Genomic DNA, 13,174 nt, shown 5'->3' with positions numbered 1-13,174 from the left:
GCATACTATCAGGACTGATGGTTAAATCAGTTTCAATAGGATGAATCCGTTCTACAGTATAAGGCAGTGGGGCTTCAATGAAGCACCTCAAACTTTACTTTTATGATCCTTTTTATTTATATTTTTTTAAGATTTCTTTTAACATTTGAAGCCCTGGGGTTCTTTGTGACATGTCTTCGAAATTTTTGTTAAAGGTAATCCAGTGACTTGATTACCTTAGGGTTCATATAGCCTAGCTTTAAGTGGACACAATCTTTTTCAATAAAATGCTTGTGCATATGAAGCCCTGAAGAGTTACACGTTGTAAACCTCCACACCCTGTCTCTCTGCCATGGTGAGAATGTGCCCTGTAAATGTGGGTGTGAGTGTGAACTGACACTGTCGACGATCAGTAGGCTGAATTGGTCTGGTATGAACAGCAGTGTCCGCTGACAGACAGACGGGCAAAAACCAGAAACCCCACTGTGTTCCAGCATGGTAATTTTTTGACTGTGGTGCCGAGAAAAACCAGCCATTATGCCGTAACAACACGTCAGATCACTTTGCTGTGGTTGTCATAAGAAAAGCAATGTAGGTTACACTGCTTGAATGCACTGAAGAGATACTGACAAGCAAACACAGCTTTGTTTTTTTAATATGTGCATCCCAATATAAAAATGCAGAGAGCTAGCCAACCTGAGGGTTTTGAATTTTTACTCAAACGTTGCACAATTTCCACATTTTATTTAAAAAGCCATAGGCCAGGGGGATCTGATTTCCTATTTACTTGAATGGGAAAATGGTCTGAGACTGTAGGACACCACTTTACATCTCCCTCAACAGCCAATTTAGCTGCTAAGGTGGGCAGTTTGAGGGAAAATGTTGTACCTGAGCTTATCTTAAATTAGCAACAGCAGGTGAGAGGTGAATTTGCATTGCTTCAGTCTGGGAACCAGGTGGCTAGCGTATTTATTTATTCATGTTCCCATGATTGGGAATGTTATAATTCCAGTCGTTTGGATTGTAGTGAAGACATGGAGCAGTGCCAGGAGCAGCAGGTTGAGAGCTTGACCCTGCTGTGTCACCACCAGTAGAGCTTTCTGTGGTTTCGCTCACAGAACATCGTGCGTGGAGCCGTGGATAGGAATCCTGCCTCCTGCATCCAAATCCAATTTCTTCTGCTTCTGCTGATTGATGATGCTCATATTATTAGTTTGCTACAGGCTTTGATGCAGTGAAATTCATAATTGGCAACTAATCATATTCGTGAGCTGTTGCAGATTTACAACAGACACTCTTAAATCCAGATATGATGTGTGTGACTGATGGATCTTTCGCGTGTTGGTTGATTAAGAAAAAAAAAAAGCATCTCTGACACGTGATTTGGAAATTTTGTTGTGTCACTCTGCATGAAGCAAGGATGGAGAGAAGCACAGAGGAGGTAACAGTTGTGCATTTGACGTAAACGGCGTGTTTGCATCATGTGGCCTCTTTCTGTAACCCAAGATGTTGTGAAATGTCTGAGTCAGTTGATGTAACTAATGCACTCATGCAGTTAAAATGTGTAGTTGGATGAGACGGAGACAGTGATGAGTAGCTGTTTAAACGCACAATGGGCCGAGAGATTTAAACTGTCATTTTAGTCATTGTCTTTTTAAACATCTAATTACAAAGGTAGAATTAAGTGTTTCAGTCAGCAGCACAGATGCTTCCGCTCCTTCTCAGTTCTTTTATGTGATGTGGATGCAAGATGATTTCCATTCTCCTTTACTGCTGGTTTTCACAGCCACCTATTGTCGTGTCACTTTCTACTGCAATATTTAGAGTATTGTGTTGATTTACAGCAAGATTGTCGTGGCCTGGAATATGAACATATTTGCTTGTGGCTCCTCATGTATAATGATTTCTTCAGGGACATTAAAAACATTAGCTGCATTCCTGTGTGTGTATAAACACACTTGACAGACACAACGGTGAATGTAGAGTAAGGAGGCTTTGCATGCCATTATAGTTTATGCTCAGATTGTGTGCAGAGGGATACATGTGATATGTTTCTGTATTCTGGATAACGTCCTAAATTGAGCTTTCTTCTTCCAAGTTGTCTCTGTCACATACTGTTGTTGTCATAGATGTATAAAATAATACCTGCTTTTCTTTCTAGGCTAGATCTGCATAATCCTCTGACAATGCACGTCATAATATGTGATGCTGGAGTTTTATTCTTAGATGAGAAATTTTAAAAATGGGCCATTTGAAAAGCTGACAGTGTCACCTGCAACATTTTTTTGGTGGCATGAAAGCAGAACTCAGCTTTGTCAGTAGCTTTCTTCAGACCTTTTGGATACTAGAATAGCAACTCTTTGAAGTAAAGAAGAATGAAATCGTGCTGTTTTTTGGGACACAGATGGGCGTCTGTCCGCCTCTATTAGTTTGCAGATGGATCTTAACATTTCGGTTTAAAAAATCTTAAAAGTAACACCCTTTTGCATGTTGTTTTTCCAGTATTCTGACCTGGTCTGAAAAACAAAAACAAAACACACCTGGTAGGAAATGTATAAAGTGACTTCTTCTTCTCCCTTAGTATATAGTTTGCATATATAAACCACAAAGCACCAGGGAATATGTTTAACTGCCATGTTTTTTCTAAATGTACCAATAGCTATCAGTATCAGTTATTTTACCAAGTTTAAGAGCAGGGATAGGCTACTTCACCCAAAATCGTTAATTCACCAATTTTCTACTCACCGTCATGCCAAGGAAGGGTTTGGAGAACTCATCAAAACGCTTTAGGAGTTCCAGGGGGAGTCCGGCTGGCAACGGATTTACATATAATGGAGGCGGATAGTGCTCACTTTTGAATCGTCCAAAACACACACTATGAAACATCCAAATACTGTTGTAAACCATTGGATGTATGATGTAAACACAGAAGAACATTCTGTGGAAGCAAATTTTGTGCATGTGCAAAAACATCAGAGCCACTGGGAGCTACTGCTACAACAAGACTAAAGACAGAGATCATATTTGGATGTTTCATAGTGTGTGTTTTGGACGGACACTATCCGCCGCCATTATATGATAACTCGTTGCCAGCCGGACCCCCCCCCACCCCCTGGAACTCCAAAAGCGTTTAAATAACTCTCCAAACCCTTCCTTGGCATGACGGTGAGTAGAAAATTGGTGAATTATCGATTTTGGGTGAAGTATCCCTTTAAGAGCAATTGCATTTCTTTTTCCTATAAGAAGATGTGTGGAGAACACAGTCAAGGTTGAAGTTGGAAGATGGTTTTACTTAACATTTCCCCTCCTGTTGAACCCCCCCAAAATCCCCACTGCAGCTCCTGTTGCCCCTCTCTGACTCATGGCTTTTTCTTTCATGACTCATGAGGTTCAGAATATTCCTGTATCAATCTGACATTGCGCTAACTGTGATGTGACACTCAGAAATTGCTTTATTTTTCACATTGTTGAGTCTAAAGGAATTCCAAGTGGATTTCCTACAAAAGGTCTTTTGTAAGCTTAATATGAAACACAATATCTCAAAGCAGGGGAGAGAGTGAGTAATGAAAGAGAGAGACAGAGTAAGAGAGGGGGAGAGAGATCTATGATGAACAGTGTGTACAATAGGGAGATGTAGGCTCAGGCTGTCATGTTTCCAGTGGGTTTTTCTATGCAAGATATTTTCAGATTGTTTTAATTAGTTTAGTCTACTGGAAGTTTGAACCTCTCTTTAAACCCCTGACAGCTCCCCTGCTCCTCCCTGCTGGACGCAGCGCACTGCGTTAAAGATAACAGTGTGTCGTTGTGTTTTTACTGTTTATGAGTGAGACGTAACCATCTCAGCACTGTGTTGGTAGCTGTAGTGTGTGGGTGAGTCATGAGAGTATAGTAAAATGTGAGTGTGGCGTGCAAGGTGTTTCAGCAGCCTGAAAATGTCACTGAAGATACACACTTACTTTGGCATTTTCCAAGCTCAGGCGTGAGGACAGGCTGCAGCCTCTGGGACAGTGCTGCTGCTGCTGCTGCTGCTGCTGCTGCTGCTGCTGCTGCGTGAAGACGTTTCCTCTGCTGCCTTACAAACTGGCCCATCCCCGCACACATTTGTAAAAGATATCGTTGCTGCAGGTGGTTTGCAAAGTAGCAGGCGGGCAGGTGGCCATGTTGTAAAAAGTGGTGTCATGATGATGATGATGCTGCCGATGCTGCTGCACTTAACAAATTGTTGTCTGGTAACAGCAGGTAAATCACAGCTTTTGTCTCAAGCTGCATTTTAAGGGAACAGTCGATTAGAGCTTTAACAGCATGCACAGAGTCATCACAGTGACCTCGCAGTTACACATCAAACTCAGCTGGTGGAAGCCTTTTAAAGGAAGAGTTCAACTTTTTTTTTTTTTAAACAATATGCAAGCTAGATCCAGATTGTCATCTTGTATGCACAGTGTAAAATATATATATAGGAGACAGTTAGGATAAATACGCTTCCCAAAATATTTAACTGTGTCTTTGAAAATAAGATTGTTGGTGATTTAGCATATTTTTTAAAAACAGAGTCAGAGAGCAGTTCTGTTCAGAGGGCAACAGCTGAAGTGATTAGTCATTTGAATGAGTGAGAGAAACTAATCTGATTGTTGGATATATGTTCAAGGTACAAGGTACAAAGAAAATGCAAAATATTTAGTCATAGGATTTAACGTAGGAAAGAATAAATTAAACACCTTTGGGTTTGTAAAACAAGTCTTTTTTATAACACATGAGGAATTGATTAATGGGAAAACAGCCAATACATAACTGAACATGGCTGTCAGTCGTATTCCTACCTCCCTGAGTGGTTGTGTGGCCCTCTTTTATCCCTGTTTTGCTTCCCAAACTATAAATACGTCCAATCAGTCCTGTTGCTATTTAAAGGCGTCCAGAAACAGATTTGTGCAGCTGGGTGGAGATTTGGGATCCTAGGAAATGTCTTGGCATTCCTGCTCACTGGGCGCTCCTCCCACCATGCACCTGTCCCACGTTGTTCAACCGAGGCATTCGGAAGTTATTGTCGTCCGATCGCGGGGCCGCTTTGCATTCCACAATAGTCGTTCTCTCAGTGGATCATAACAACTCTCATGCACTTCCCTCTCAGATTTTAACAGAGCACTGCAGCTTCAGCAGTAGAGAATGAATAGTCCTGCCAAACGGTGTTCCCAGTAGAAAAACTGCCCACTCACTCATCTGATAGGGGAGTAACAATGAGAGTGAAGAGTGCAACATTTCCTCTTGACTTTTTTTTTTTTTTTTGGACCTTCTACCTTACTTCCCTTTGCCTGCTTCTCCTTTTCCTCCACCCACACATCCTTCCACTGGGTTTTTGTGACTTATGATCTCTCTTCCTGTCTGTCCCCCCTTTGCCTCTCGCTGCCAGGCTCAAGACAAGAAGAAGGCCCTGGAGGAAACCAAGGCCTACACCACCCAGTCTCTGGCCAGCGTGGCCTACCAGATCAATGCCTTAGCAAACAACGTGCTGCAGCTGCTGGACATCCAGGCCTCGCAACTACGACGCATGGAGTCCTCCATCAACCACATCTCCCAGGTATACACCAGAATGAACGTGTTCTTCATTTGTGAAAATGCGAAAGCTCATTAAGTTAATGAAAGTGTGAAAGTTGAGAACATTTCAAAGGCATACTTGTGTTTCTCATCTCTCTTTTTAGAGTAAAACAGGTGCAGGAAGTGTTTAGTGTCACTGATGATAGCCTAACTGATTTTAAAAATCAGCTGACATTGATTAGTTAAATAATCAATAGTGTTTATAATAGTATTTATTTAAGAACTAGATTATTTAGGCAAGACAGCTTTATTTATACTGGCATTTCATACCAAGGGGGAACTCAATGTGCTTTACATAAAAACAAAACATTTAACAGTAGGAATTGGAAAAATGGGGGGAAAAAAAAACATAATCCAATTTTTTAAAATTTAAATAAAACCCCCCAAAATTGTAAACATTAAAGCAGAAGTAAGCGATCGGCTAACTTCTTGTCAGCCGATGGAGTTAGCAGTCCCCGCCCTCGTCCCTACGTCACCACATTCACGCGCATCCCTTGGCTGCACACACAGAGAGGACTGCCCCTTTATGCCGTTCTCTCTCCTCATTGGATAAAGGTAAACGAAAAACGAGAAATTACGTGGTTGGCACTCAATGAGTTAACACAAACATTCTGCTTACTTCTGCTTTAAACATACAATTAAAAGCAAGAGAAAAAAAACATGAGCAAGCCCTGCCCCTTCTATAGCCTTCTCAGGAATATTGATGAATGGATGTATGGCTGTGATTGATTAATGTTGTATAGAGGAAACTTATTCCAGAACAATAAAATTCACACCGGCTGATATTATTCTGTCATCACATCAAAGTGCCCAGTCACACACTCACACATGATGGGGGCTGACAGATATGTCAGAGGGCAGGGATCACGGCGGAGCTGCCAACCCTCCACAGCCCCTCTGCACTCCCTCCTGCTTCATCAGCAGTCCTCTCTCTATCAAACGCTTCCCCTCTCTGTCCGCTCGCTCGGTGCGGCCACCCTGCCCGTCAGCCAGTGTCAGCCAGCGTCCCCTCGTCCTCTCCCTGTGTGCTTCATTAAGCCTGTCAGGGATGAAATGAAATCCTGACGCCAGCACTCTCGCCTGGTTAGCGTTTCCAGCTCCCACTTCGCTCCACAGTGCTGCTGCTGCTGCTGCTGCTGGATGGAGTGGAGTTTAGTGGCAATGAAACAACGAGAGCCTTTTATTGATCCTGAAGAGATGGTCGGCGGTGGTTTATCTACTGCTCTTTGATGTCTCCTCTTCAGATGTATTAGCATTCTGTGGCCTCAGACATTGACGTGAACAGCGGGCAGTACAACTGTCGCAGAAACAGCCGAGTCAGTGTGGTCACTTATCTGTATGTGGGATCCAAAGTATGAATGAGACTAACATCAGCTCCAGTCTGTTCAATATACAACTTTTTCATTGCAGCCATTCTGACTTACCATAACTTTAAAGCGCCAACAAGAAAAATGAATGAAACCATAGTAATGTGAATTATTTCATCAAGATGTGATTTTGGATCACCATCAAATTTGTGTTATATACAATCAACACTTTATATCAGTATAGGGATACAGCATAGTCGGACAGTGCACCACCATGTAGATACAATAGAGTTTCAAAATTACACTTATTGGTCTATCACAAGAAAAACAAAGGAATGACTTAGTGAGATGTGGTTGTTTTTGTAACTTACTTTTACAAAATTAAGAAATGATGATATGATTTTTGTTTGGTCTTGTACCAACAACAGGTATCCTCACTTAGGTTTAGAATTATGATTTGATAGTCTGAGGCATCTCTGTACACAAAGCTTCATTCATGGTATGTATTATGACAGAACTGAAATCAGCCCCAACTGTAAGCACTTTTAAATCCAGGTTAAAAACATTTCTCTTTTCACGTGCTTATAGCTGAGAACTTAAAACTTTTCAAAAAACGATATTATATTATATTATTATATTATACTGTCTTATGCTTCTTTTTTAATGTTTTGTCTTTATGTAAAGCACATTGAGTTGCCTTGATATGAAATGCGCTATATAAATAAAGATGCCTTGCCTTGCCTATGTTACACCTTACTGTATAACATTAATCTGAGAAACTACACCTCCTGAAATTTGGAGATTGCATTTGAATTAATTGTTCATCCCTACAATCAACACACATGATGCAACATTAACATGTAGGCTGTGTAGGCTTTATGAAGGCCAATCCACTTGACATGCTAGAAAATAATAATAAAAGGCTCCTTCATACGGAGATCCATGTTGCTCTGTCAAAGTCGATATCTCCGAGTGTGAATTGGTTGGAAGCGCCCCAGATTGCATGAATCAAGAGAAAAGTAAATTCACTTCTACATGCATCTCATCTCATCTCATCCATCCATTCATCCATCCATCCATCCATCCTCTCCACAGCATACATTCATTATCCTCGCAGTGACGTCCCAAGAAATTAAATTACAACTTGCTCAGTGGTGCCAAGTATTTCTCCAGTTTAGGTTGTGGAAATTGTCCTGACTTGAAAGAGTTAAATGGGATTAGGAGGAGGATGGTAGCCAAGCGTCGCTGCCAAAATCCAAGCCCCAACTCTGTAGGATTTGCAAGCCCATAGACAGAGTGGGCTGTCGCATAATTATCCAAGAGATACTACTAACTAAATGCAAACCAACAGCGTGTTCAATCAAAGCAGAGCGGTGGCACTCTGTTCCTTCTCATTGTGCATCAGCCTAAATTGAATGGCTGTTGTGTGCGCCTTCTGTTATAGTATCTGAACCCGAGCCAGTGCAACAGTAAACAAAATAGAAAAGCTTCTTTTTTGATTCTACTGCCATGGAAAGAAATGCAGGACCTTTTCCATCCCCCTTTAAGCCCTGTCTGCCGTTTTGCTTTTCTGATTCATCTCTTCCCTTTTCCTCTAAAAAAAAATTGTCATTCATCAACTCAATGACCCACTTGTGTCTCTTGCAGCTCGATTTCAATTGGTCAAGTCCTCTCAAGTGCAGAAAGCACCTTGAATTATATGTGAGTGCAAATGAAAAAATGGTAATGACACAAATCCAGACAGTTGTTAGGTTTGGTCCAAAAACTCTACAATATTAGCTTCGGGAGTAGAAATGTCTGATTTGTGGACTTGTTACCGAGCCATACATGAGATCATTGATGTATGAAATCACACATCTGTTGACGTGCCCTCTAATCTCACTTCAGACTACATCATATTTCCCTCCTGCCAATAACTCTTAAACAAAAGCAAATGTCTACAGCAACAGCACTGAGCTGTGGAGAATTTCTGCTGAAGCACAGATTTACTAGGTTGAACCTGCTGCACGGATCCGACAGTGAAAAAACTACTGTGTGTGTGTGCTCTCAGACACTCGCCGCAGGTTTAGCAGACAGCCAGATGTTTATTAGTGTAAAAGGATTACAAAAGAAAATGAGATTGAGAGAGAGAGTGCAGGGAGGACAGACGGCGATTAGGTAACAGTCATTATGTCTAGATGTTTCATAAAGATTAGCTCACTTTTTCATCAGTCTGCATCCAACAGCAGAGCTGAGAGGATCCAGCCATCACCTGCGGATGTCTACCATCATGATGTTTTAATGCTTCCCCATTGTCATGATTCATGGTAGTGTTGAGTGCTAATGCCTATAAACACAAGGTGGTACAGCATCTGTTGTCTGCTGTTCAGTGTGTGTTCATTTTAAGTAATGTAGTCTCCTAAATCTGGAGACTACAAAGTTTGTTATTTTGTTCATCTTCTTGTCTTTTTGATCATGGCGGCCTATCAAAAGCTTCTCAGTTTACTCATGTTCTATCTCTATCTTCAGTCTTCATCTCTCTGTGTGCTTGTGAGTTTTGTTGTTCTCAGTTTGCAGTCTACCTCCACTCGCCTATCACTGGCAGGAAGTAGGCGGCTTTTCTTACTTCCCAGCTGAAGCTGGGCGTGTCGCCTCAGTTTCCTCTCCTAAAAAAAGAGCCGAGCATGCTCTCTCTCTCTCTCTCTAAAAATATATGCAGTATATGTCTATACTGGCTGTCGATCACATGCAACAGACACAGAGGGTTACACACAGCACGAGGGAGTGGCAGCTGCAGGTCAACTTCACAATACCTATCAGACTCTCAATCTCTGAAACTGAATTTTTCATCTCCAGCCGCCACGCGCAGGTGGCTGCAGCAGTGGAACTGTCACGTCCACTGAATGGTGATTGATGTGTGACCTTGTTGCTATGTGGGGTACACACACACACAAAATTACAGTGTCTCACACACACACAAATGTCACTGTTGTCATCTAATGTACTACAGGTTTATTTAAGAATACATGAAGTGCGTACTCTTTTCCAAAGCGTGACCTCATTCTACAGATGAAGCCCTCCATCCTCCCTCATTCTTCCATCCTCTTCATTCAGTACCCCCCCCCCCCTCCTCGTCCTTCACTTGCTCCAGTTTCATCTATCATTCATAAATTGAAGGCCGGTCCCTGCAGACGCCCGCTGTGAGTAGGTGCTGTGAGCGATGATGACTCTAATCGCTGAAGAGATGGAGGTCATTGGTGTTTTCAATTGGTCCTGCAGCGAGGGGTTAAAGGCGAGCTTCGTCTGAAGGGCCCTAGGGTGTAGGCCGATGGAGCAGAATAGTGGGTCAATGGGAGTTGAGACGGATGCACTCGGAGTGTGTGTCCAAGCAGTGGGAGGCCGTGGGCTTTAAAAGCCCACAGAGGAATGAAGTGGATGAGATTCTTTTTCATATAAACACATGTTAATTTTGGTGTTTGATATCACACACACAATATGAGCTAAACTGGTGGAGTTGTGAAATGCCTTACTGTAATCAAAGCTGTTGTTAAAGCAGAAGTAAGCGGAATATTTGTGTTAATATAAGTCTTAAATAGTTCTATCTTCTGACAGCAATCACTTATATGGAGTGTTTGGTCTGAAACACAGGTCTGTCAGTCACTCTGCTCTGCTGTAAGCCGACGAGAAAACTTTCCTTGTATCCTACAACCTTTATCCTATGAGGAGAGAGAACGGCACAAAGGGGCGGTCCTCTCTGTGTGTGCCGCCAAGGGATGCGCGTGAATGTGGTGACGTAGGGACGAGGGCGGGGACTGCTAACTCCATCGGCTGACAAGAAGTTAGCCAAAACGACCAGATCGCTTACTTCTGCTTTAAAGGGATAGTTCAACATTTTGGCAAATTGGCCCATTGCCATAATCCCTATAGTCTAGGAGTAGGTTTGTTACCTTTAACTGTCGGTGCAAGCTCTGAGCAGTCGCAAGCTGCTTAGAGCTTCGCTACAGAGGCTATTGGGATTTCTTGGTTTTCCTCATCAAACTACACAATCCAACAACTCCAAAACGCTCTGGTGGACAAGTTGTGACCTGCACATTCACCACGATATGAGATAACAGAACGTTACCAGACAGAATTGTTTTAGAGGGAAATTCATGCAAAACCACTGATACACGTTCCCGTCAGAGGCAGTTTTTCGGCAAGCAGTCTCTGTATTTGCCTCGGAAACAACTCTGAGCAGCTCGCGGCTCTGCTCCGCCTTTCTAAAAAAATAGCTTGCACTGACAAATAAAGGTAACAAACCTAAAACTATAGAGATTATGGCAATGGACCAATTTGCCAAAATGTTGAACTATCACTTTAAATGATCATGTAAAATGAAAGGTGAAACTTGGTGTTGGGGTTTAGCCCAATTCTAAGTAAAGTTATTATTAAGAGGGTTATTGGCTATCAAATTAGTAAAATATCAATACCAAAATATTAATAATTACTATTAAAAAAATTAATGGGATTTAATTTGATCAAATCCACCTCGGGGCACTAGACAGCCAATGTACCAAAGTCAGTCTCATAAGGGTGTGCCAACTATTAATATAGAACCTTGTTTAATGATTAAGTTAATAATTATAAACAAAATAACATTATCAATAGCTGCAAAGTTGAAGGATTTAGAAGTTCTACTACGTAGAGGTTGGCATACTCACTATTGTACAACATTAACAGACGAGTAAAGTTTCAAGGAAGTTTATTGGACACATCTAGAAAATGGGATAACAAAACATGAAACTAAGACAAGCTACATACACTATGTACACGTGTGTGTGTTGGTGAGAGTGTATGACTATGTGTGGGTGACCATGTGTCTGTGAGGTATGAAGTGTGGCCTCAGACAATGGAAAAGATGGAGGGTGGCCTTTTGTCCTGAGACTTCTAAGGCCAACCGCATGTGATGTGGGGGAGGTGAGCAAAGGTGTCCCTTTGTTCAACGCTCAGGTCACAAACTAAACATACAGGTTAAGTGAAGATTAGGCTCTAACTGACAACAACAACAAAGCTCAAGTATTTAAACTGATTTCAATCAATACATACATTGGCAAGGTTGAGGTATTCTATGCTTAGTCAAGGTGCAAGGTAATCCTAACTAGGCCCAGTTACGTTACCAAATCACGTGAGGGTGAGAAGTCCCGGTGCTGGCGGGGATTCCTGCGGTTGCAGGTTTTGCCGGTCCTGTTGTGGCAGTCAAGTCCAGTGATTGTGTCCTTGTCCGATGGACTACAGCCGTCCTGGCTGTGTAGTTTGAGTTCCGTTGAGGAGAGTCCTTGGTTGCTTGCTTTGTTTTGTGGCTCCGTAGCTCAACTAGCAGACCTTGCGTCGTGCTAGCTGGTTCTTTTTCTTGAGTCAGTTGGTAGGCACTCGCGGCGCTACCAGTGGAGGCGTCTGCCTTGTGCAGGCCTCATGGAGGTTGGAGAGCTGTAGCAGTAGCTCCAGGTGAGGAGCTGAGAGGAGCGGCAGCTCCTTCTGAGAATCACCAAGAAGAGAGGGAGAGCGAAGAGAGAGAGAGAAGGGCACTTCTGCTTTTATATGGCCTGTGACCTCACAGGTCCTGGGGCCATACCTGACCAATGGGGGGTCAGTAGAGGAGGTTCCACACCTAGGTGTGAAAAGGTGAAGGACGCTGGGAGGCTGAGTTCAATGGTTTTCCTTTGTCTGGGAGACAAAGAAGCCATGCGGTCTTGTCCTCCATTTTGACTGGGCTGAGTCCCAACATTGGCTCATCACTAGATCTCATGTAAATACGCTTGAATAAAAAAGGTGTTATTAAATACATGGTCATGTTGTTCCTGCTGCAGCCACTTGAACCATTTTTTATGCAAGATAAATAAATTGAGTATTAAATCTGTCCAGAGAAAGGAAGTGAGGTGATTACAGCCCCTGAGTTCCTGGGAGGTTTTTAATGTGAAACAGATGGAGGAAGTGTTGAGTTTACATTAAAAGTAAATCACTGTAACGGGCAACAGGGAGGCCTTATTAAAAACGGGCAACTTGAGTTGAGTGAACGCATGTGGAGACTTCACAGTATGCAAAGTTAAAACCAGAGTGTGTCTTGGATCCCACCGCTCACTGTCCTCTCTCTGTTCTGCAGACGGTGGACATTCATAAAGAGAAGGTGGCCCGTCGGGAGATCGGCATCCTGACCACAAACAAAAACACCTCTCGCACCCATAAGATCATCGCCCCGGGCAACATGGAGCGGCCAGTGCGCTACATTCGAAAGCCAATCGACTACACGCTGCTGGATGATGTGGGACACGGCGTCAAAGTAA

At 42.5% G+C, this 13,174-nt stretch overlaps 1 protein-coding gene across 2 annotated transcripts in view; it reads left to right on the top strand.

Annotated features, from left to right (window-relative positions):
- The window catches only part of LOC146971097 (abl interactor 1-like), a 32,039-nt gene that overhangs the window by 1,194 nt on the left and 17,671 nt on the right, over nt 1–13,174 (top strand). For both annotated transcript variants that reach the window (XM_085805123.1, XM_085805122.1), the window contains exons 2-3: nt 5,384–5,551; nt 12,994–13,170. In XM_085805123.1, coding sequence (XP_085661249.1) covers nt 5,384–5,551; nt 12,994–13,170 — 345 coding nt within the window. The remainder of the gene's footprint in view (nt 1–5,383; nt 5,552–12,993; nt 13,171–13,174) is intronic.

The sequence above is a fragment of the Trachurus japonicus genome, chromosome 17 (assembly GCF_045865225.1).
Source record: "Trachurus japonicus isolate A0001 chromosome 17, Traja_1.0".
NCBI classification, from domain to species: domain Eukaryota; kingdom Metazoa; phylum Chordata; class Actinopteri; order Carangiformes; family Carangidae; genus Trachurus; species Trachurus japonicus.
This window is presented reverse-complemented; position numbering and strand designations above follow the sequence as displayed.